Source organism: Bos indicus, chromosome X (genome assembly GCF_029378745.1).
Source record: "Bos indicus isolate NIAB-ARS_2022 breed Sahiwal x Tharparkar chromosome X, NIAB-ARS_B.indTharparkar_mat_pri_1.0, whole genome shotgun sequence".
Lineage (NCBI taxonomy): Eukaryota > Metazoa > Chordata > Mammalia > Artiodactyla > Bovidae > Bos > Bos indicus.
Genome location: NC_091789.1, coordinates 110,664,438 through 110,689,898, shown reverse-complemented (window position 1 = coordinate 110,689,898; position 25,461 = coordinate 110,664,438). Strand labels below are relative to the sequence as shown.

At 39.7% G+C, this 25,461-nt stretch overlaps 1 protein-coding gene and 1 pseudogene across 1 annotated transcript in view; both read right to left on the bottom strand.

Annotated features, from left to right (window-relative positions):
• Nucleotides 1–20,363, bottom strand: part of MED14 (mediator complex subunit 14) — a 60,285-nt gene extending 39,922 nt beyond the window's left edge. The window contains exons 1-10 of the mRNA XM_070784916.1: nt 19,782–20,363; nt 15,765–15,791; nt 12,183–12,288; nt 7,551–7,724; nt 6,781–6,910; nt 6,188–6,316; nt 5,768–5,875; nt 4,879–5,011; nt 4,020–4,170; nt 3,412–3,523 (exon numbers count right to left, since the gene is read on the bottom strand). Of these exons, the coding sequence (XP_070641017.1) occupies nt 3,412–3,523; nt 4,020–4,170; nt 4,879–5,011; nt 5,768–5,875; nt 6,188–6,316; nt 6,781–6,910; nt 7,551–7,724; nt 12,183–12,288; nt 15,765–15,791; nt 19,782–19,990 (1,279 nt within the window). The 5' untranslated portion in view covers nt 19,991–20,363. The remainder of the gene's footprint in view (nt 1–3,411; nt 3,524–4,019; nt 4,171–4,878; nt 5,012–5,767; nt 5,876–6,187; nt 6,317–6,780; nt 6,911–7,550; nt 7,725–12,182; nt 12,289–15,764; nt 15,792–19,781) is intronic.
• LOC139181559 (small ribosomal subunit protein eS1-like) overlaps nt 12,183–25,461 on the bottom strand; it is a 251,412-nt pseudogene continuing 238,133 nt past the window's right edge.

Here is a 25,461-nt window from a genome sequence, read left to right as displayed (position 1 = left end):
ACAGATAAAATAAGAACAGAGGCAAACTACTAAACACAAATTCCCAATACTCATTCTAGAGTTTCAAAGTATTTCCACCAGGCCCAATTAACTTTCTCCTTAATCTCACAAGTTAACATAACAAAATCCAGTAGGGAAGCAAAGCACTGAAAGCACACCCACCATGTGCTAATCAGACTGATGACCTGCAAAAGGAATATGCTTTCCTGGTTACCACGTTCCTCTAAAACTACAGTGCAGAAGGCAGGCAGGCAGTGAGGAGAGTGGTAATGTAGGCTCAGCCTTTCACCAGGAGTGACTTCTCTATGCTACTTCATTAAAGAAGGGCAAAGACATCTTCCTGTCCACACCATGGGTTCTCAGGAAGAAGCAATGACAAGCTTGTAAGAGTGCTTTGAAAAGCAAAGTGCTCAATAATATACATTATCTGTATCCCTTTCTGAACCAAAGGAAAAAACCAAAACCTCTCGCTATATAATCTGCAACAAGTAAAATGGGAGGTGTTGCCATTGGTACTGTCTATACAAATTACTAAAGCAAAAAAAATTGCAGGAAATATATTTAATCAGATGAAAACTAACTGCTTTCAAGTATATCTAATGTATTTGGATACAAATCTTTAACATGTAGGTCCAGCTTAACACTCACCTAAAAAAAAACAAAACAACAGGACAAAAAGGCACAAACAGGAATTTCTTTTACAATATTCTATATTCAGGTTAGTGTGAAAAATTTTAAAAGTGCTTACAGACTTGAAGCAGACTTGCTGATTTTTAAAACACATCTGTAGGTCTTAAATCCTAATAGGATAGGAAGGTATTCTTTAAAGCAAAACTATTTTTAAAGTGTAGTAATGGAGTAAAACTAACTCTTGACAATTGGGATAACAATTATAATTTCAATCTAATTAACAAAATTAAATATTTTTGAAACAACAGGGAATCAGAGAAGAGTACAGAGAACACAGTCCAAAAGATATTAATAGAAAATATGTTCATATGTATCTCTGAACATATTTTATGGTTGCCAGGGTATTTGTCTTTACAGAAAATACTGATAAAACACGTAAGGCCCTGAGCATTTAAAGGCAACAGGTTTTAACAGAGAAACTTATAAAGAGACAATTAAAGGCTGTGAAAGATAACCAGGCTACACACTACTTTTTCCTGCAGCAGGAATATACACACATCTCCTCTTTCATTTCTCCCTGTTTATTGAGGACTAGAAGAATGGACCAATAGACAGTAATATAAAGTGGGAAAACTAAGAGAAGCAATTAAGGCCCATTAGGAATTGCTGTGTGTGGTTCACAGCTTCTGAAACTGATCTCGAGACCCTGAATCTGACGCTGACAGAGGACAACTCGAGGGAGAGCACCCTGGCTTCCTCGAGTCAGGTGATGCTGAGAAGGGGCTGCAGGACAAGTTACCTTTAGTGCCTTACATTGCCTTTTAAAAATTTCTCTCCAAAAGTCTTGCCTACTCTCCCCTAGGACTATCTCACCCCTATCTCCCACCCTCAAGAAACCACACATTACCCCTTGGGCTATCCAAAACCTGCAGTCTGTGCTCTCTCTTAGCCCTTTCTTGAAATGCTCCATTCTCCGAGCAACTAATTTCCTCGGTGTATACTAGTGAGGAGCTGGAAGAAAAGACAGCTAATGAAGGGTGACTGCACTAAGGGATTCCCAGAACAGACTATGGCCCCTTGTCCCAGCAAAGGATCTGACTAAAGCATGCTTTCCCATCACAAAAGCGATCAAGTGAGGTTATGCTGTGTATAAACGCATGAACATGAATTAAAAAAAAAAAAACTTGAGGAGGGAGGGAGGAGGGTTCAGGATGGGAACACGTGTATACCTGTGGCGGATTCAGGTTGATATATGGCAAAACCAATACAATATTGTAAAGTTAAAAAATAAAATTTAAAAAAAATATTAAAAAAAAAAAAAAAAACAAAACTTAAAGCATATGTCCTAAAATGGTGGGTCAGCAGACCTTTTCCTCATTTCCAGAACTGCTCTGATTCAAGTAGGGCTGAGGGGCCCAACCTCACATGCAAGATCCTCCCTCTCCTTCAAAACTTAAGTCTCCAAAGCATCCTTCTCTAACACTGAGGACTCAACAGACTCACGGGGCTTGAAAACCACTGCTATCGTACACTCCTACTAGAATCAGAGATCCAGGAAGCGCCTGGAGTAACACCCTCAAATACAGATGAGGAGAATGAGGCCCAAAGAATTTAAGTGACTTGTTCAAGAATACATGAAGAGCTATACCAACATCTTCTGACTACTCAAGCAGTGATATCACTACAAAGTGCTACTCAAGAAAAATCTTCACAACTTCCTTGAAAAATACACAAAATTATTCCCAGGTAAACACATTTTCAGAGTCCATTTTTCAAAGTAATTTAAATATCCCTCAGGCAATCATGCTGAGTTTTTTTTAACTTACTAAGCCTTGTTTACAGATGACACTAAAGTAAACCAGAGCCTATCAAAAGATCACAAACTCCGATTTTCTACAATCTCAATGATATTATTTTGAAAAAATTGAAATTAAAATTAGAAAAATTAAGATTGTGAAAATACTGTGGGCACAAGGTAATACCAGTCAAAAATAATTGGCGTTGGGATAGTAAATGTTCTCATTATGATACTGGAAACTGTATTCCTAGAATGAAAACACTTACTTTCTAAATGACTGACCGTTCGTCTCCTAACGCTCTGAATATACTAGGTAATTAGAAGATTTTTCACGGTGTGTACACCTGTATTTCTTATTTTGAACTGTTGATATATTAACAATTCAAAAAAAAGTTTTTTGAAGACATGGGATAAATTTAGCTTCATTTCAAAGAGGCATATTTTATAAACACATTATAAATATTTGCAAAGCTGCCTTATTAACCTTTTAGAAGAAAAATTAGAAGAATGAGATTCATATTAAAATGTTAAGTCAGGTTCTGTTTCAAAAAGGAAGTTTTAAGGAGAGTCAATATGCATACATTTCAAAAATAAGGTCAAGCTAAATGAGAAAGAAGAAAGGGGAAAATTAGGACAAGCTTGATAGATCATAAATTAAAAGGCAGAAATGCCCAGCTTTTACAACAAAATCAATACATCAGGGAAAAAAGTCATTTTAAAAAAGACTCTTCATAAAATAAAAGCAGATGCTAATTTAAACAAAAGAAAGACATGCGTGCTAAGTTGCTTCCCGTTAAGCTCCTCTGTGCGTGGGATTCTCCTGGTAAGAATACTGGAGTGGGTTGCCATGCCCTCCCTCCAGGGGATCTTTCCTACCCAGGGATTGAACCCACATCTCTTTATGCCTCCTGCATCAGCAGCTGGATTCTTTACCGCTAGGGCCACCTGGAAAGCCCCAGAAATGTCACTTCAAAAGAACCTACAGTTTTCATTAGCATTGACGCCTCTAAGAATGGCCTTCAGTTCCTGAAGCTTCTGATGAGCTCGTGCATGGACACTGTCAATCAGGAGTTTTTCTATTGATAAATGATCAATCTGCATAAACAAGAACAGAATCGTATGTACAATTCGAACATTTTTACTTTAAAAGTCTGACAGTAGATTACTATGCTTCAAGATACTTCCTTTTAGAACACACTGATGAAGTGTTAACCAATAAAAGAAAGCAAACTTAAACAATGGTATTGATAGCTTAAAGGCTATAGTTAACATCTGGCAAGTATAGATCAAGACACTGTTAATCATAGTTATCACAGTGATTAAATGGCAGATCTTAACAAAAATTAAAGTGGTTATCTGATCTAAATTACAAAATTTGAAAGAATATCTTAAAAATTATACCTTACCATATTAGATGTTAAAACAACCACAACAAACCTATCAGCATAACATTCATTTAAAATAAGTTTCATAAAGGGTTTTAGGAACCATTAGGTATTTTAAAGAATTTGTGCTAAAAGCTTAAGTAGAAATGATGTTACGTTATATTCATTTGATCAAGCCAATATTAAAATATATTAAGTTCTTTTACCTTCATGGCTCTTTCTACTAATTTGGAATCAGAAGCCGGCAAAGGAGGATCATGAAAAATCTGTAAAGGCTTGGAGGCATCATTCTCATCAATTTTAATTGTAACTTTGTGAACAGATGCTGTCCCTGTTTTTCTCCCAAGAACCTGTTGACTAAAGAGAAAAAAGAATATTAAGAATTTTTTACAACAATCTGTTAACTTCTGGAATAAAAGAGAGTCTACTGTGTACCTTATCCAAAGTCTACAACATGGCAGGCACTCACTCTTTGTTGAGGGAATATTAATATTGGGAAGACAGCTATTCTGTAATCCAACACAATATGATCTACTACATTAAAAAACACACACACATAATTAAAAACACATATACACATAAAAAATCCCCAAACAAAACAAACTGTCTCTAAGTGGTGCCTATTCACCTCTGATTCCTTTACAGAAAATGAAAACCAAGCAAAGTTCAAATGGGGAAGAGGATTACAAAACCTTCCCCAGAAGTCTGTAAAAAGTACAATTCAAAATATAACACTGTGACTGGCAAGGATTTTTAAAAAATGATACCCAGTAATTTAACCTACTGGTCTTTTAGCAATCTGGTTTGAAGCCAGAGTAATCTAATCTTTTAAGAATAGTAAGTTTTAGTACAAACAGACAAATATCTACATATTTAAAACATGCCATGTTCTAAGAAAGGTGCTAATTATGGATGTCCTACGTGGTTTAGGATACCATGGGACCTTACCATACAAATTCAGGTTGCTAGATACAAAGAAAATCAGATGCATGAGAGAAAAGGAGAAACAAAGAGAACAAAGAGTATTTACAGTCATTGCATGACCCCAGAATCAACTTTACTTACTTCCAAACTGAGAGGGAGAGGCATTTTCCTGCATGATACCTTTCCACCTGTACAAGGTCTCCCCACCGCTCTCGGATTAACATTAGAGTTTGAGAATGTAGCACTTCTAACTGAAGTGATAAGCAGAAAGAATCTGATGGATCTAGTTAAGCAAATCTAATATATTACTACAACAGCCAAAGAAGTATAAGCAAACTTCATATAACAAATGCTCTATTCCCCAAAAGTTGACCATTATATTTCTCCAGTGATGTATATAAAAGGAGGTGCAATTTGTGACATAATTTTAGAAAAAGGTTTTACATTTAATTTTGAACCAATATAAACAAAACATAAGGTCCAGGTTACCCCTTAATTCATCATAGTTTAGAGAATATGGGTAGACCTAATTTTTTCTCTCCAAAGAGTACTATTTCTACCTCATTATTTAAAATTTTTACCTGCAAAGTCAACAGTAAAATGAAAAGCTTGGTTTAAAAAAAAAAAAAAAGATCTACCATTATTCTTTACACTGGCCAGTTCCCAAGCCCCATTTCCACCCTGAAAGGGTAAGGGAGAGAGTTTAAGCTGCTCCAGTTCAGGACTAGAGGCAAATGGAAACGTGTGTGCTGTGGGGGGGTTGTTGTTTAGTCACTTAGTCGTGTCCGACTCTTTTGCGACCCCATGGACTGCAGCACACCAGTCTCCTCTGTCCATTGGATTTCCCAGGCAAGAATACTGGAGTGGGTTGCCATTTCCTCCTCCAGGGGACCCTTCTGACCCAGGGATCGAACTCACATCTCCCACACTGGCAGGTGAGTTCTTTACCACTGAGCCACTAGGAAAGTGTGTTGGGGGTGGAGGGATACAAATTCTTCACAAATACAGGGCTCAAATTTCAGAAGGATACGCAGGCAGTTGTACATGTCCTGAAGAGGTTTCTCATCAGCAAAGAGCCTAGATTGTACCAGTTGATGGATAAAGTTGATCTGCATACTATGAACCAAGGCTCGCCCATCTTCCATTGGCGGGAAAAAAGGAGGTGGTTACTCAGAAAAGTATCCAGACTGTGTCATAGACCAACTAAGGAAGAGTATACTAACAATAAGTCAAAAAAAAAAACACTGAAATTATCTATGAATATTACTGATTATACTATAGAAACACTGAAACCTTTGTGGTTAGTAGGGAGTTATGATTATCATAAAATCTGTTTCAAATTACAGGATAAACTGTTAAACACATGTATTATTCTGCAAGAATGTATCAATAACATAAAAACATCCAACATTTAAATCAATACTGATTTAAATCAGTATTTATGATTTACCTCCTGTTTCCTTATCCTCAACTAGAATTTCTAGCTTGAGAAGACGCCACGGAACATCAGGGTCATCTCCCATCACAGTCAAGGTGGCTTCAAATTCTCCTTCAACTCGAAACTTCACTCGGCCATTTGCTTTTAGAAGAAGAAGAAGTCGTCTACTTTGCTAGAAAATAAGCAGCCTCCTCCTGCTAACCTAGAACTTTTTAGTCTTGCTCACAAGAAATCTTAAATAGATTGAAGATTCTTTCATAAGTGTTCAAACAATTCAGTATTTCCTGCATTAACAGTAGCCAGCATCCAGGTCATCGAGAAATCAAAGGCAACTCTTCTAAATATCAAGGAACAATACTGAGGCTCAACTCTAGGACCCAGGCTCTCCTCCAGCCCCAGGTGATCTTGCCCTCTCCTCAGCTTCAAATACCAGCACTGTATTTCCAGATACAGTGAAATGATATGGCACAAATTACCGTTTCAAACACCACCAAAATTGTAGGTAAAGACTTCATAATGATATTTTAAAAGATAAAACTCCCAAAAGCTGATTTTAAAAATATTCTAACAAGTCAATTCTTTAAAAATATATTCCAAGCACATACCAACTGTAAGATTTGCTAACTGAGGAGGAAGATCCGTGGTTACAAGCCGATGTCTAAGAATCTGGTTCAGCTGGTGAAGTGTAGCTTGCTTCTCAATTTTGGTAATTGGGTCTGGAGGAATAATTTTATCCTACAAAAATGTTCAAGTGATTTAGAAATAATGTGCAAAGAGACATAATTTTTACCTGCACCTGCCCTAACACAGTACTTTCTTACTTTACCCGAGAGAATCTCAACACTCGTTTCTGCAGTCTACATCCAATAATAGTGACCATTACTATCATGTATTAGAGTGTCAATGATTCCACCAGTCGCCTGGCTAAGACAATAATGCAACAGTCTTCTTCATGCTCTATTTATGAAACCAACTTAATGTCACTAGATGATTTCTACCACTTCTTAGAAGTATAAAATACAATAGCGTCGAGTGAATAAACAACTGCAACAAATTCTATAAAAAACACTTCCAAAAAGCAATTCGTGTGCCATATTTTCACATCTGAAATAGATGTCACCTTTGCAATTCTGTTCACCCTCACCTAAATGAATACATAACTCATTTTGATAGCTACTCACGTTCTGGCTCCAATTTATTTCAACACCTCCCCTCCCCCAAATTTTCATGAGAGAAAAAACAAACTACATGAAGTATTTATTTTAAAACACAGAACAGTTTTTTTTTGGGGGGGGGACTGGGCTATTTATTAATATTCTAGAATCTAATTCCAAAGCCTTCAATTTTGGGGGGGGGGCAGTGGGAACACACTTACTCTGATGCAGGTTGGCAGCCGTGGATAAGACCCAGTAGTCAGCACATCAATAGCATATGGGATGGCAAAACTAGGCAGGCGTGCATGGACCAGAGCGTCTCTAGCTAACGAGGCCAGGCGATCCGCAGTGTCCACAAACAGGATGGCTTGCTGATCTAAGAAGCTTGAGATCATCTTTAAAGCAAAAGGTAAACGCATTAAGCTTCCTTGAAAACTAGCCACTTTTCACTTCATATATCATTTACTGATTACAAAGTAAATCTTAAGAAATAATATAGCTTTTCCATACGTTAAAATATTTCATCAAAAAATTTCCCAGTAATTTGAGGAAAGAAGAAATAGTTTTAAAACCAGTCATATTCTATCAATTTAAATAAAAGGTTTCCCAATTCATTTCTCCATCCTTAACATTACACATACATATGACAAGTCAGGAAAAATAAATAGACTGAAATGCTTTTTCTCTTACAGATTTCTAGAGTTGACTGGTAATAAAGTAGATATAAATGCATGGACTCCTGGACCCAGACTGCCTTGGTCTCAATTTTAATTCTGCAATTTATTAGCCCTGTAACCTTGGACAAGTTACTTTCCCTCTGTGCCTCTGTTTTTTCAATATAAAATGGAGATGGTTTTCTCCCTCTCATAAGGTTGTTCTGAGGATTAAGAGTTTATGCATATGAAACCTTTAGAACATATAAAACACTCAGTAAACATTGCCCATTATGAGATCTAGGCCAACTTCATCCTGATACAGAAAACCTTTCCATCAGTTCTCTACTCAATGCATTTCACAAGTGTGCCTAAACTAACAGAGTTCATCCAGAAGCTGAAAACTAATTCCTTTTGGAACAATACTTAAAAGTCTTTTGTGTCTTTCAAATAGGGGAAGCCGCACTCTATCTTCAAGCTGAACACTGCAAACCATATCAATTAGTCTTCATATCTCCAAATTCCTGACTTACCATCCCTAGTCCACTGCTTGGAAATGGTCCAGTTTATCAGTGGTCAACTTAAAATATGGTATCCAGAATTAATAACACATCAGGCTCACACAATGCCCTACATTTTCTCAGCATTCCCACACTTATTATCTGATTTTTACAACTCTAAGAAATAGACAAAAACAGTTAATTACCATCACCTTAGAGATGAAAAACTTGAGGCTGACGTTTCTACATTTGCTCAAAGATAGTCAATAATCAGAGAAGCTGGAAACAAAAACTGTTTTTTCTAACTCTTCACTGAAGACCAGCATAGCCCTGTAGAAATGCTACCTTCCATGACTAGTAAAATGGGAGTCTATAAACACCACCAACACTAACTTCTAACATCAGGAGCCACGACACTGTTACCACACAGCAACCCTGAAGTTAACTAAAAGGCCTTGATCTTCTGTGCATCAATCTCCTTCAAGCAAGGTCCCCTTTCCCATCCTGAACCTGAAGCATGACTCTACTCTGATTAGAACATATTTAAAACCATTTTGAATCCTGCTTCTTTCAACTTCTGCTGATAAACAAAATGATAAACAAAATGCAGTAGATCCATACAATTCAGCTATAAAAATGAAGTACTGATACACGGTACAACATGGAAGACCCTTGAAAACATTATGCTAAATGAAAGAAGACAATCACAAAAGACCATATATTATGATTCCATTTATATGTAAATATTCAGAAGAGGCATATCTATAGAGACAGCAGAGACTGCTTAGGGCTGGGGGGTACTTCGGGTGACAGTTAAAGGGTAACAATTTGAAAATTTTCTAAAACTGACTGTGGTGATGGTTGCACATATCTGTCAATATACTAAAAACCACTGAATTGTACACTTTTTTATTATTGTTTTTTGGCCACACCACATAGTCTGTGGGATTTTAGTTCCCTGACCAGGGATCGAATCTGCGCCGCCTGCAGTGGAAGTGCAGAGTCCTAACAACTGGACCACCAGGAATTCTCAGAATTGTACGTTTTAAATGGGCAGCCTGTATGGTATGTGAATTGTACCTCAATATTGCTTTGGAGAGAGATTTTTCTTTTTCTTAGCTAGAACATTATACAGATTGTTTTACCATTAATCAGAGTTCTATAAACCATGTATTTATACACTCAGCTAAACACTTAATATGTCTGGCATGGCTAAAAATCATTATCTATTAAGAACCTCTAATGAGTCTAGTTAAATAATCATTAAGTTGAGAACACCAAGTGTCAATATGTGAATAATCCTCTAATTCTCCAGTTAATGGACTTTATTCTTGACAAAAGCACAACGGTATCTACAGTCACAAAAATATTGAAACATTATGTATAAAGTTCAATATGAGACTTTATTCAGAATATGACTTACTGTGACACACAGTTCAAAAAACTAACAGGAAAATACTATGAATTAATGAAAGATGAATACAATATGGCTCAATATCAAAACCAAGAGTTTTAGATTTTGCTTGATATTATTTTATCAACATACAGCTCAGTAGTATCAAACAGGTAATTTAAAGACCCATGGTATAATTAGGGATTTAACACTGGATTTGAAAAACTGAACATCTACATTTTATATACTTCAGTAATACCTAATTCTTCACTGAAAGTTTTAATATCTTTAGGAAAAGATAACCCCAAATTAACTATTGAAAAGAAACCTTGGGACTTTTCAGAAATACTATACCATGCTTCTTCATTTTGACCAAAATAGATTCATTAGGCTTGGTGCCCAAATTTCCAAAAACAATGAAACGAATTGTAAACTTTCTGATGAATAAGCTTAAAATAAGCCAGTTTATTCATCTTTACATTCACCTTTATTTAAAAAAGTATTCTTTGAATGATGTTTTACAGTGTACAAAAGACTTTCTGTCTACAAACTTAAATTTACCAAGGAAATCAACAGACAGATGAATAAATAAAAGGACTTTTCCCCCATTAAAAAAAACTCAATATATGGTACAAGATACCCCCTCTTTGACCAATGTTATATAGAAGGATGATATCAGCTTACTCCTAGAGACAAAAAAATCTGTGGCTAGAAATAAGTCTTCTTTTAACTTTCAAAAAATATATTATTCTAGAATTTTAAGTTCTCAATTTCTTCATAACCTCTTTTCCTTTCACTTTAGCAATTTTCACATAAGCTTTCTAATGATAGGGGAACTTAGTGAAACTGAAGATATCAAATGCACTGGGCTAAAATTGAGGAGACATTTCAGAAAGTCATGGGCAGAAATACAATTGTGTTATAGATTTCTTTCTGAAGTGAAACTTTATGGAATATGCAAACCCTAATAAATCTCTAAATACAGCTACTATCAAAATATTTCAACTTAGCTTGTCAGGTGCAAAAAATAAATTACCTCTACACTGAGTAGCTGATTTTAATTTATCTAGGAAACCTGGCAAATTCAGAATTTGAAAATGATCTGAATATAATTTACCCAGTGTAAGCTTTTTCTGAACTTGCACCTATAAAAACTGATAAAACTTTTAAATGTCATTACATAACTGAATGGGAAAAAAGAATCTGAGCATCAGTGTCAAGTTCACTTAGAGAATCTATCCACTTTTCCTACAGTGGCTAGAAGGCTACTTGACCTTGCAGAGCTGGATCTGGAGAACTAACTTCAATTAATGTGGATTAATACATGCTCTCATCATTTTAGGATTTTATTCATTTTATTATAATTACCCTTTCCAATATGAACTCCTTAACCCTTCTTGAATATAGCTTAAAACTTTTGAGGGGGGTGTGTGTGGTGGGCATATTTTAGCATCTTTGGTAAACTTCACTACAGGTCACCCTTTTGAATTCAAAAAAGTGACCCAACAGTCAAAAGACCACGAGCTTCTTGAGGGCAGGGACTATGCCTTATTCGAGTCTCAATCCACCATGTCTTTATGCCTCGTGTGCAATAAAGGTCTGGAGAATGAACAGATGAATAAACAAGTATGTTAGTTGCTCAGTCATGTCTGACTCTTTGCGACCCCAAAGACTGTAGCCCACCAGGCTCCCCTGTCCATGGAATTCTCCAGGCAAGAATACTGGAGTAGGTAGCCATGCCCTTCTCCAGGGCATCTTCCCAACCCAGAAATCGAACCTGGGTCTCCTGCTTTGCAGGTGGATTCTTTACTGTCTGAGCCACCAACGAAGCCCCAATAAATAAATAAAGCGACAAATAAATGCTATCGTCAGTTCTGTGGCCCTGAAAAAGCTATTTAACTTCGAGGAACCTTATTTCCTTATCTGTAAAATAAGAAGAGAATTCAGACTCTGCCACTCTCAAAGGGTTGTCAAGAAATCAAGAGGCAAAATTTAGGGAATACTTTGTAAACTCTAAGAAATCATACAAATGTAAACTAACCATTTTCCCCCTTTACATCCAGTCTCATATTTAATGTCTCCAAATATGGTCTACTCTTTTTTTTCTGATTAGGTGTCCATAAACAAAAAATAAGTTTCTACAGATACATACTATATATTATCATACAGAAATGATTACTCACATAAGTAATGCCTCCAAAAACCTATCAGCAGATATGTTACAGTTAAAATTAGAAACTATGCCTATTACAAGTTAACATTCCAAAACGTTATTTTATATAAAATAAAGTCAAAAGTTTAACTCACCGCACATTTTTCCACTTTGCCAGCATTATTAGCCCATTTTACTAAAGCTAAAAGTCGAACAAAGAGTTGGCGTGTCCGGCTAGCAAACTGCACTATTTCTATTTTCCTTTAAAACAAAACAAAACAACTCTTAATGAATCAGCATATTTGAAGGAGTATTTCACAATTAATTTCATCTGAGCTAAAATATGAATCAATCTGTTTACAACCATTACAATGAAAGAACCCACCTAAAATATTTATCTAAATATGAATTATTGTCACATTTTGTATACCACCTGCATATGCCTCATTTTCTACCTCAGAATAATAAATCCAATAGAATGCTTAGGCAATGAATCACAGGTTATAATTAATTTTATACTACAATAAAAGTTGTTTACTAAAATATACTATATTCACAAATATAAAATTATTATATAGGAGTTAACTGGGTCACAAAGGGAACGAAATTATGCTTTGAAATCCAAGGAGTAAGCGTCTTTTAATTTCATGGCTGCAAACACCATCTGCAGTGATTTTGGAGCCCAAAAAAAATAAAGTCTGACACTGTTTCCACTGTTTCCCCATCTATTTCCCATGAAGTGATGGGACCAGATGCCATGATCTTAGTTTTCTGAATGTTGAGCTTTAAGCCAACTTTTTCACTCTCCTCTTTCACTTTCATCAAGAGGCTTTCTAGTTCTTCTTCACTTTCTGCCATAAGGGTGGTATCATCTGCATATCTGAGGTTATTGATATTTCTCCCGGCAACTCCCGGCAATCTTGATTCCAGCTTGTGCCTCTTCCAGCCGAGCGTTTCTCATGATGTACTCTGCATAAAGTTATGACCAACCTAGATAGCATGTTGAAAAGCAGATATTACTTTGCCAGCAAAGGTCCGTCTAGTCAAGGCTATGGTTTTTCCAGTGGTCATGTATGGATGTAAGAGTTGGACTGTGAAGAAAGCTGAGCGCCGAAGAATTGATGCTTTTGAACTATGGTACTGGAGTCCCTTGGACTGCAAGGAGATCCAACCAGTCCATCCTAAAGGAGATCAATCCTGGGTGTTCATTGGAAGGACTGATGCTGAGGCTGAAACTCCAATACTTTGGCCACCTTATGCAAAGAGCTGACTCATTGGAAAAGACCCTGATGCTGGGAGGGATTGAGGGCAGGAGGAGAAGGGGACGACAGAGGATGAGATGGCTGGATGGTATCACCGACTCAATGCACATGAGTTTGGGTGAACTCTGGGAGTTGGTGATAGACAGGGAGGCCTGGCGTGTTGCGATTCACAAGGTCGCAAAGAGTCGGACACGACTAAGTGACTGAACTGAACTGAACCTTTTTGGTAAAAGAAGTGAAAAGCCTCTTACCAAAGCTTGAAACTGTATTATTTCTACAAAAGCAAGGGTCCATTTCTCATCTGGCAGGAGCATGATTTATAAAACTGAATGAAGAGCTTAACTACGCAACTCCTTACCAAACTAATTTCAGTGAAAAGCCTGGATATTAAATTATCCAAGCAAAGTTAAAGAAAGCACTAAAAATAAAAGCTAGGTCTGTCCATATTTATTTTTATGCTATATCCACTACAATGCTTTTTCTCCCAATAACAGTATTCTTATCCTTTCCTCATAAAGCCTTAAAAGCTTTACACCAAAAGCTTTATGTTGTCAATCAGCATGTTAGCTAGACCTTGCAACTTCATGTCGGCTACAAAACTGATAATCCTACCTTTCATGATTTACCTTAAGACACACAAAAAATATTCAACGGGTCAGGACTGATGACAGGCCCCAGAAAGACTCAAGCTCCCTCCAAGTGGACTCTGATATATTAATCTTAGTATAGCTATTCAACGACCTACAGATCCAACCCGTACCTCTGCATCTCCGCAACAGTAACCCCACAATGCAATGCACCAAAATGAAACCTGCTGCTGCAACATAATCCTGACTGAAGACCAGAGTCTAGCTCCTATTAAGAGCATACATAGCCCACAAACAACCTGAAAAGCTTCCTGAAGATTCAGCCTGCAATATGATTACTGGTAGTAGAAAGAATCCAGGACACTGATAAAATTATGACTCTCTGCCAATATCTGTGAAGGATCCTTAGAGATAAAACAAGGAGAGTGCATCACAGGCAAGACTGGGACATGCAGAAATGCTAAATGTACACTCACATCTGCAGTCCCTCAGTGCTGGGAGCATCTGTGCTCTCACTCTTAACTCAGCAACAGCTTACAGAGGAAGTGAGGTCTCCTCTCCTCTCCCATCTGCAGTCCCTCAGTGCTGGGAGCATCTGTGCTCTCACTCTTAACTCAGCAACAGCTTACAGAGGAAGTGAGGTCTCCTCTCCTCTCCCAAAGCAAATATATTTGTCTACTATGAACTCCATTTGCCAGATGAGCTCCTCTACTGGAAAGGAGACATACCCTTTTGTAAACTACTTTTACATGTTTTTTTCCTTGACACCACGCTGTCTCGGGTGACAGGCAGCAAGAGTTGGTTCTCCAAGGCCCAGTTTCCCTTTCTACCCCAGAGTGGACAGAACACATCCCGATTTTCATTTCCTTCCTTTAAAATGGACCAGCCAAACCATAACACAGGTATACTTCAAGGTAGAGGTCTCATTTACCTCTATCTTTTCGATCTCTGTCGAATTCTATCAAAAAGGTCATTGGGAGTGGGGGGTGGAGCATAGTCACTAACAATGCTAAAATTCACCCAAGTGATTTGGTATTTAAAAAAAGATCAACCAAGGAGTGTAAGTAGTGCCAAAGATAGAGTCAAGTAGACTATACTGTAGCCACAATTAAAATCTCCATCACCTGATATCTTTCAAACCTTAATTTATCTTGTTCCCTTGGACTGTGGAAATGAACTAGCATTTAGTTATGTCTTAAGCCCCAACCTCCAACTGAATCAAAATTCTCTTAACTATAAATCAGTAATAGCAGTAGGCAAATGTCCATTCTCCAAAGATATCTAATAGTACTCTTGCCTGGAAAATCCCATGGACAGAGGAGCCTGGTGGGCTGCAGTCCATGGGGTCACTATGAGTCGGACTCAACTGAGCGACTTCACTTTCACTTTTCACTTTCCTGCATTGGAGAAGGAAATGGCAACCCACTCCAGTGTTCTTGCCTGGAGAATCCCAGGGATGGGGGAGCCTGGTGGGCTGCCGTCTACGGGGGTCGCACAGAGTCGGACACAACTGAAGCGACTTAGCAGTAGCAGTAGCAGCACCACTGTAGAAAATGAGAAATGACCAACCAGCTATCTCCATTTAGTTCTCTATCTTCTGCATCTTTTACCCCCTGAGGCACTTGACCTGGTCAGTTTCTAGAAGACAAGGTCCAGAGCTGGCCACATACCAAGAACTGTCAAGGATACGGAAATTACACTTCCCAGGGCGTCTTAAGCAAATGCTGTGAGAAGTCACTCTAGGCTCTCTGGGCCTAGGTTCCCGGTCCACAATCCCACTACCCATACCTACACATATCTCCCCCCACACTCACTCTCACACTCACATACACTTACTCACTCACTCATAGATATATCAACACAGATTTAAGGTTTTTTTCATACTCACCTTTCCACATCAGATTTCCTTGGCAGCCTAAGAAGAAAAAAAAGAAGTTGACTAAATATATGCACATCTTCATCAAAGTATGATTATGGCCTTTACTTTTACTCTACTAAAATTTAGCATTTCAGAAAAACTGGACAAATAGCCACTATAGGCTTGTGCGGCTCCACTCATAACTTTTCTAAGTTTTCAGTGATATAACTACAAAGGAAAAACTAACAAAGGAACATTTCTCTCCATTCAAAGTTCTTCAAAAGATACTGCACGAACCTCAAACATTAAAAAATAGCCCAAGTCTTATTAGCACACTACATCACAGATAAGTCAAAGAAAATCTTCTTTTAAGACCAAATGGTCATGAATACAAGGTACTACTTAGTCGCGAGCCTCTCTAAATTCAACAGAACCTTGCTTCCAAGCACCAGTCCCTTCATGCTTTGTTATGGTGGGTTAAACTAGGCATGGGAAAGGGCCAGTGTCAGCCAAGGATTATACAGCAATTATGATGTCGCTTGGTGAGATGCATAAGATTATTTTCAAACAGCTCCAGGAAAATGTTGATTTCTTTTTTGCTAGTTCTGCAGTACTGACAGCCAGCAACCAATGTCACCATTTCCCTGATAAACTATACCATTTAACACTCTCATATCCACTGATGCTTAGAAAGGTCCTGATCTGCTTCCTGAATCACCACATTCTCCACGGTTCAAGATTCAAAAGCCTGAACTCTAAAGCCTCCCCTACATTGGATCCATTCTTGAAGAACACATACTGAGCCATTTAAGATGCTCTTTTCCCACTGACATGCCACAGGTGCAGAGAAACTAAAACCACCTCCAGAGATTCACGGTACAAGGAAGAGGAACTATTAAAATGAGCTCTGGCTTACAGTTACCTACAGTTCTTAGTGTAGACAGTGGGATGGAAGCTCAAGTTATGATTCAAGTGACAAAAGAAACTGGGTAGGAGTTGGAAGGGCCAGCAGATCAGAGGATGAAGCAAAAATTAAGGCCTTATTATGATAAGACTGTAAGTAAAAGCAGTTGCTGCCAAGTTCCTATGTCTGTGAAAGACTCAGAAGACACTCCTTGAGAACTCTCCCTTGTCCTTAAGAGAGGAGACAATGAGAACCACGGATGCTTGTGTGCATGTGTGAGAGAGAGAGAAAAAGAGAAGAGCAGAGTCTTCGGGGGCAGAAAGAACAGGAATCATTGTTTCAGCTCTTGCCCCTTGTCCCTAAGACCCTAAAAGGATCTTTTCCTGCCAGAGGTGGTATCATTTCAGGGACAAAGGATAGGTTTTGCTGTCTGCATCCCCTTCTCCCCAGTTCCTCCTCATCTATTTAAAATTCCTTTATGGATGACAAGTCCACCACTTGGGGCAAGAGCCCGAAAGTGCAGTAAGTCACAAAAACCTTATTTACACCAAAGTGTGTAAGATTCTAGCATTTTCTGATTTCAATTAAAAAAAAAAAAAAAGGTTTTTAAAAAGTAGAACCTAAATCTCTTAAAAAAAAAAATCACAGCAGAATGTAAACTCTAAGATAAGAGCATGTACATGGGTGAGGGAAGGGCAGGAGGAAATGAACAAGCAAAAGAAAAAAATTTAGAAATCTGGGGCCAAAAACAAACCACCTTTCTTACTTTCAATACTCCACAAACATCAAATGTGGCAGAAATCAGACTCATAAAGTATACCTTGAACACTGGTTTTATACTAATACATTAATCCTGACAGTTTCTACCTGGAACAAGGAAAAATACATGATCTAGGAACTTATTCCTAAATCTTTTTTTGGTGACCACAAATCAAACGAGAAAAAAGTTATTTTATATACCTATGTATCAAGAACAACAGTGAATTTTCCCCTTAAATTCTCCATGGTCTACAATGGAGGAAACGGAAACAGCAACCCATCCCAGTATCTTGCCTGGGAAATCCCATGGACAGAGGAGCCTGGTGGGCTACAGTCCGTGGGGTCGCAAAGAGTTGGACACGACTTAGTGACTAAACAACAACTAAACAAAGGCGGTAAGGGAGAGAAGACACATCATGTAGGATCTTACAGGTAGACCACAGTCTTGGTTTGCTCAAGACAGTCCCAGTTCATGCCTGTTGCTCTGACATAGTTGTTAATAGCACCACCTTTCATGTTCAAAAGCATCCTCATCTGGACCATAAACTTCATGATCACTCTATTGGTGACTATAAAAAGTTTTTTACTCTGAGATGGGGAACCATGGGAAAGTTGTGAGTAAAAATAAGTTTTACAAGGATCATCCTGGCTATTTCATGAAGGAAAAACCAGAGAGGGGCAAGGGTAGCAGCACAGGTACCAGTCAGTGAACCACTGCAGTCACAGGAGCAAAGGATGAACGCTTGATGGAGCGGGTGAAAAGTGCTGGGATTCTGAAGCCAGAGATGACAGAATTTACTGATGTGCGATTGGAAGAAAGAGGAGGCAATAATTAACTCCAAAATTCCTGGCCTAAGCATCCAGAGGAAGAAGAGAGAGAGTACTTAGTGAGATAGTAAAGTTTTTTGGTGGGGGGAGGATTGAATGGAATCAGGAGTTTGGTTCTGGACTTGGTCCGTTGAAATGTCCCCTATGTCCAAATGACAGAGCCTGTGGATAGAGTCTGCAGCTCAGTGGAGAGGTCTGTGCTGGAGAGATAAGTGTAGGAATTATCCTCATACAACGTGTGCAAGACTAAACCTATGTACTTCTCCTACAGCAATAAATATTTCTTTTTTCATAACCAAGTGCTCAAACAGAGGAACACAAGAATTTCTACAAATGCCCTATGGAAAGATAAATTATACAAATTACACACCACAGATAGTGGCAGTTTTCAACATTTTCCCATAGCTATACATAGGATGGGTACATGAGATTTTTCTCATGGCTACTCAAATTCTTATATGAGAGCCAACGATAAACGGTGTAGAGAAGTATACCACCATAATCTAATCATGACAGCTATTTAATTTCCTCATTAGACAGGGGTAGGCTTCTTTCCATCCCCCTCAATAAAGTATATAAAAATTCTCAGAATGATGTTTTACAGGGATAAGTGGAACCTCTTATTAGTCATCTGCAAAAGAATATTTTAACAGTCTCTAGCAACAAATTACTGTGACACTTCACAGCCTCATACGTATACAAATGTACTTCAACTGAATACACTGGAGTCTACTAAAAGATAAAAATGAATCTAGCTGAAAACTAGTCTTACTTTCTCTGAACCTAGATTTTAAAAATGTTAAACAGTAATTCAACTATATATACCCCTAAATTTCATAGGGTCTTTTCTTCACACACCTGAAAATCATTACAGTGTATTCTGATCCTATCCTGAGGGGATTAACACTCTAATCATATCCCAAGGCATTTTACTGCTAACTTGGTGATTTATAAACTCCCCTCATACCCCATGAGACAATAACAGCAGGCTAGTTACCAAAAAAACCTTTACTTACACTACATGTGTTAAGACTTCAAACAGTCTCAAACATTCCAGGAAAACAAACTTGGAATCCAACATTTTGCATTATTTTACATACATCTCCTGAGTTCAAACTTTGTCAGAAGCAATTACAACCTACATTTAAAATGTACCGTAAGAGGCTGTAACACAATTTGTCTTTGGGAATTTTTTTAAACGCCCGAATAATATATATTCCTAAACCCTAAACTAGGAGTCTGGGCTAAAAAGCTTCCAACCAACAAATCAATAAGGTTAAGCTGGCAAATCGAGCAAAAATTCCAAAGATGGGCTTTTCAGGGAAAGTCAAACAACGTGCATAATTTACAAGTCTCGGTTGCTTCATCTCCAGGACCCCAAATGAAAAGCTCCTCCTCCACCTCCGCTGGGCCCCAAGAGTTCAGAAATTCTAGACTTAAGCAGCCCAGCGGAGAGGAGAAAGCAGCAGCCTCTGTGGAGAAGGAGGTGCGAACCTCTTAGCCGGTTGGGCGGGAAGCGGGGGCTGGGGAACAAGCGTGGATTTCGCGGCACTTACAGGTCCGTCAGCACCATGAGCTCCGAGTAGGCCCGGTGCAGCAGAAATTCGATGAGGGTGCTCAGCCGGTAGCCAGGGCTAGCCGCGGCCGCAGCGGCCGCTGCCACGGCGGCTCCGGGAGGAGGCGGCGCCGGGGCTGACGCGGGGCCGCCGCTGCCGCTGCCTCCGGGCGGGACCAGCTGGTGGTTCTCCAGCTGCACTGGGGCCATGGCGGCACAGGGCCGGGCTTGGCGCAGCGGTACAAGATGCGGCCCTCGAACCTCCCTCCCGGGCGCTCAGTCACCGCGCCTAAGTGGGCGCGGGCGGAGTCGCCGCCGCCGCCTACTACTGCCGAGCCGCCTCCGAACAGGAAGCCTTACGCCGGCCGCAGAGGCCCGCCCCCATGTAGCGATGAGCCCGCCGGCTCCAGGGACTGGAGCGAGGGGCGGGGGGAGGGCGGGGAAGCGGGTGGCAGCCGCAGAGAAGCAGCGCCCCAGCAACCGTTCAGAGGCCGCTCGGCCAGGCAGCCGCAGCGTCCATATTGACGGCCCAAAGCGGAAGTCGTTAGGAAGAACGGAAGGGGAACCAAAGGGGGACTTCCGACAGCAACCTGTGCCTTTTCTCCCGGCGGTCGGGCGCGGGGACGTTAAGGGGCGCGTGGGAGTGGGGCGGGGCCGGCGCGCGGGCGAGAAAAGCGGAAACGGGGGCTGCGCGCCGCCGGAAGTGAGTGTAAGGGCGGAGCCAGTGTTGTCACTGAGAACGTCAGCAGTTGCCCGGCCCTTACCCTCGCCGCCCTTTGGAGTTTAAAAAGATCCGATTTGTGCTGAGGTGTCCATCAGCGTTCCCCTGGTGGGTGCAGCCCGCCCGGGGAGGACACCCTATCCCAGATGTTTGTGACCTGTGTTTCTGGACTCGAAAAGAAATTGTTACGGCTGAGCGCTTGTGACGTCTCAGATCTTTGCATCTCCCACAGTCCGCCCATGCGCCTTTCGTGGGATAGGAGACGTTTCCGTCATTTTTTTTTAACTGTGGGAAAAAGATTCGAGAAAATATTATTGAGGGTAGAAAAAGGGCCACTGGCAGAATAACTTAACTTGAATGGAGTTGGATATATGCTGAGCTCATTAGCTACCCCCAAAACCTGGCAGTTCTACCGCAGAAACAGACTTTAAATCCTCTACCACTGATTCTCCCACTTGTTTCTTGTCCCTGCTCTTGAAGTAGCCGCCCTACCTTCCAAGGACTTTTCAGTTCGTTTTCTGTGCCCTACTGCCACATTTTCCCGATCAAAATGCACGCTTAATATTTTGAATTCTGATTTAAAGCCATGATTCTCAACCTTGCCTGCACGTTGGAATCGGGGGAGATGGAGGAGTGGGTGGCTTTAGAAAATACTTATGCTCCTCTCCCCATAGATTCGGCTTTAATTGGTCTGGGCTTCAGGATTTTTAAAAGCTTCCTAGGTGGTTTTAATGTGCACTGTTTAAAAGCGTCATTTGCCACCACCCTTTTCAAATATCTTTTTGCAGTCTTATCTATGACTCTTAGACGTAAATAAGGTTAAAATACTCTCATTCTTGTCCACTTGTGTAATTCTTACTCATTCTTGAAGACAATTCACCTGTCTTCTGAGGATGTAATCTTAATCACTTGCTCCCTTTTGTGATCCTAAAGCACATTTACACAAACAGTACCATCCTAGTACTCATTAAAAGGCAGTAGGATCACTTACAGCCTCCACAGGTAACAGTTGCTGAACGTAGATACTCTCCCTAAGATCCATCCCTATGCTGCTACCTTAGGAAACAAAGTTTTTTCTAAGTTAGCTAGAATGGTATCATTTCTTTGGCAGTAGGTTTGTTTTATTGAAAGTTCTTTTTCCTCTTTTGAAAACTGTTGACTTCAGCTAAAAAGCCCTGGTGGTCACATACACATAAGATGTACAAGATGGTCCTTAGTTCTCCAAAAAGTGAAAGTGTTAGTTGCTCAGTCCTGTCCCACTCTTTGCAACCCCATGGACTGTAGCCTGCCAGGCTCCTCTGTCCACGGGATTCTCCAGGCCAGAATACTGCAGCGGGTAGCCGGCTGTTCCCTTCTCCAGAGGATCTTCCCAACCCAGGGATGATACCCAGGTCTCCTGCATTGCAGGGAGATTCTTTATCATCTGAGCCATCAGGGAAGCCTTTAGTTCTCCAGCCAAGTGTCAAACCCAAGCCCCCTGCACTGGCAGCACAGAGTCTTAACCATTGGACCACCAGGGAAGTCCCTGAGATGGTCCTTAAAGTCTTTTCTAACACATTCTGATTGTGTGATGTTAATAGGATTTTGAAGTCAAGTGGGCCTTAGAAAGCATCACTACAAACAAAGCTAGTGGAGGTGATGGAATTCCAGTTGAGCTATTTCAAATCCTGAAAGATGATGCTGTGAAAGTACTGCACTCAATATGCCAGCAAATTTGGAAAACTTAGCAGTGGCCACAGGACTGGAAAAGGTCAGTTTTCATTCCAATCCCAAAGAAAGGCAATACCAAAGAATGCTCAAACTACCGCACAATTGCACTCATCTCACACGCTAGTAAAGTAATGCTCAAAATTCTCCAAGCCAGGCTTCAGCAATACGTGAACCGTGAACTTCCAGATGTTCAAGCTGGTTTTAGAAAAGGCAGAGGAACCAGAGATCAAATTGCCAACATCTGCTGGATCATCGAAAAAGCAAGAGAGTTCCAGAAAAACATATATTTCTGCTGCACTGACCATGCCAAAGCCTTTGACTGTGTGGATCACAATAAACTCTGGAGAATTCTGAAAGAGATGGGAATACCAGACCACCTGACCTGCCTCTTGAGAAACCTATATGCAGGTCAGGAAGCCACAGTTAGAACTGGACATGGAACAACAGACTGGTTCCAAATAGGGAAAGGAGTATGTCAAGGCTGTATATTGTCACTCTGCTTATTTAACTTCTATGCAGAGTACATCATGAGAAACGCTGGGCTGGAAGAAGCATGAGCTGGAATCAAGACTGCCAGGAGAAATATCAATAACCTCAGATATACAGATGATACCGCCCTTATGGCAGAAAGTAAAGAGGAACTAAAAAGCCTCTTGATAAAAGTGAAAGAGGACAGTGAAAAAGTTGGGTAAAGCTCAACATTGAGAAAACTAAGATCATGGCATCTGTTCCCATCCTTCATGGGAAATAGATGGAGAAACAGTGGAAACAGTGTCAGACTTTATTTTTCTGGGCTCCAAAATCACTGCAGATGGTGATTGCAGCCATGAAATTAAAAGATGCTTACTCCTTGGAAGGAAAATTATGACCAACCTAGATAGCATATTCAAAAGCAGAGACATTACTTTGCTAACAAAGGTCCATCTAGTCAAGGCTATGGTTTTTCCAATGGTCATGTATGGATGTGAGAGTTGGACTGTGAAGAAAGCTGAGTGCCGAAGAATTGATGCTTCTGAACTGTAGTGTTGGAGAAGACTCTTGAGAGTCCCTTGGACTGCAAGGAGATCCAACCAGTCCATTCTGAAGGAGAGCAGTCCTGGGTGTTCATTGGAAGGGCTGATGCTAAAGCTGAAACTCCAATACTTCAGCCACCTTATATGAAGAGTTAACTCACTGGAAAAGACTCTGATGCTGGGAGGGATTGGGGGCAAGAGGAGAAGGGGACGACACAGGATGAGATGGCTGGATGGCATCACCAACTCGATGGACATGAGTTTAAGTGAACGCCGGGAGTTGGTGATGGACAGGGAGGCCTGGCGTGCTGCGATTCATGGGGTCACAAAGAGTCAGACACGACTGAGCAACTGAACTGAATAGGATTTTAACTCGGTCTTATTGTCTACATTAAACACAATTATACACCATGCCTCTTGGTATTCATCTTATTTGGCAGTAAGATTCTACTAGAGAAATTACAACCAATTTGCAAATAAAAAAAATTAATGGGTGGATGGGGGTTATTTTAAAAAAGAGAAATTTTCACCCATATCCATCAGGTTAGATTTTAATGAAATTTCTGTATATCTTTAAAAATTGAAAAGTTCTGACAGAAAATAGGGTGAAAATACAGGAAAATAACTGTATTTTGCTTAAATTGTTGGCGATCGGGGAGGTAATTTAAATGAAAACCCCTGAAAGTGATAGACCACCTCCCAACCTGATTAGTATAGCCACAGGCAAATATAGAAGAAATGAGTAAGGAAGGAGAGACAATATTAGCATGTTTGGCTGAGATACTAAATGAATGGTTCATATCCAAATCACTTTTGGAAATAGTGTAATTTATCATTTTAAAGCCCACAATACAATGTTTAGCATTGTATTAATAGTATAAGTGCCTAATTCTTTCATTCCCAATTTTCAATTGTTTCTGTACTTGGTCATCACCAGATTCTATCACACCTCAGATAAAACTATCTGAGAATTAGCAGATAAAATTCAGAACTAGCAGTATGATATATCCTCAGCTCTTAAATCAACCTAAATGCTAGATCTTTCTGAAGTCAATCTGATTTTAATAAAAAGAACAAATTGATTGCAAAATACGGAGAAAAAAGAGAACATTTCCCTTTAAGCCCTTTTGATGGAAAATTGACAAATTGGTACATATACATTTGACCCTTGAACAATGCAGTGGTTAGGGGCACAGATCCTCCTTGCAGTCAAAAATCCATAATTTATATATAGTTTATAGTATAATTTATAGTCAGCCTTCTTTAACCAGAATTCCTCCTTATCTGTGGTACCTTGATGTTCAGCCCACCTCAGATCTTGTAGTAACATTTATTGGAAACAAATCTGCATGTAATGCAGTTTAAACCTATGTTATTCAAAAGTCAACTGTAGTTTCACTCTGAAACATACAGCTGCCCCTCAGGCACAAAACACTGGGAAAGGAATTGAAAAGTTTTTTTTTTTTTTTTCTATGATATTATCATCAGTTCCTCCAAAACAGAGAGCAAAAGCAGTAACTGCATTCACTTAAGAGCTGCTCCATTCTCTGGTGGCTCAAATGGTAAAGTATCTGTCTGCAATGCAGGAGACCCAGGTTCGATCCCTGGGTTGGAAGGATCCCCTGGAGAAGGGAATGGCAACCCACTGCAGTATTCTTGCCTGGAGAATTCCATGGCCAGAGGAGACTGGTGGGCTATAGTCCATGGGGTCACAAAGAGTGGGACAGGACTGAGCAACTAACACTTTCACTTTCCATTCGTAGTGAAGTTGAGGACTTCACAGACCAATACTGTGAGTATGGTCTGATCAATCCAGAAAAAAATGAGAACATTTTGATGGCTTTCCATATATGTAGAAGAAAACCCAAATTTCTTAGTATGGCCTTTAAAGCTGTTAACACAGTAGTCTTTACCTGCTTCTCCACCTCTGCCTCCTGCCTCTCTTTCCTTCACTCACTTTACTGTAACTGCCCTGGGTGGGTCTAGTACATGCCATTCCCTAAGGTGTTAGGGCTTACCCACTACTCCAGACACCTGAAACACTTGTTTTCCAGCTCTTCACGTGGCTGCCTTCTCCTCCTTCCAATATCAGCTTAAATGAGAAATCCTCAGAGAGGTCTCCCCTGACTGTATGATATTAGGCAGATGATACAAGGAAGTTCATTGTAACATTGTTTGTAGAAGCAAAAAAATATGAATAATCTTAACTGTCTCTCAGTAGGAGAATGGATAAGTAA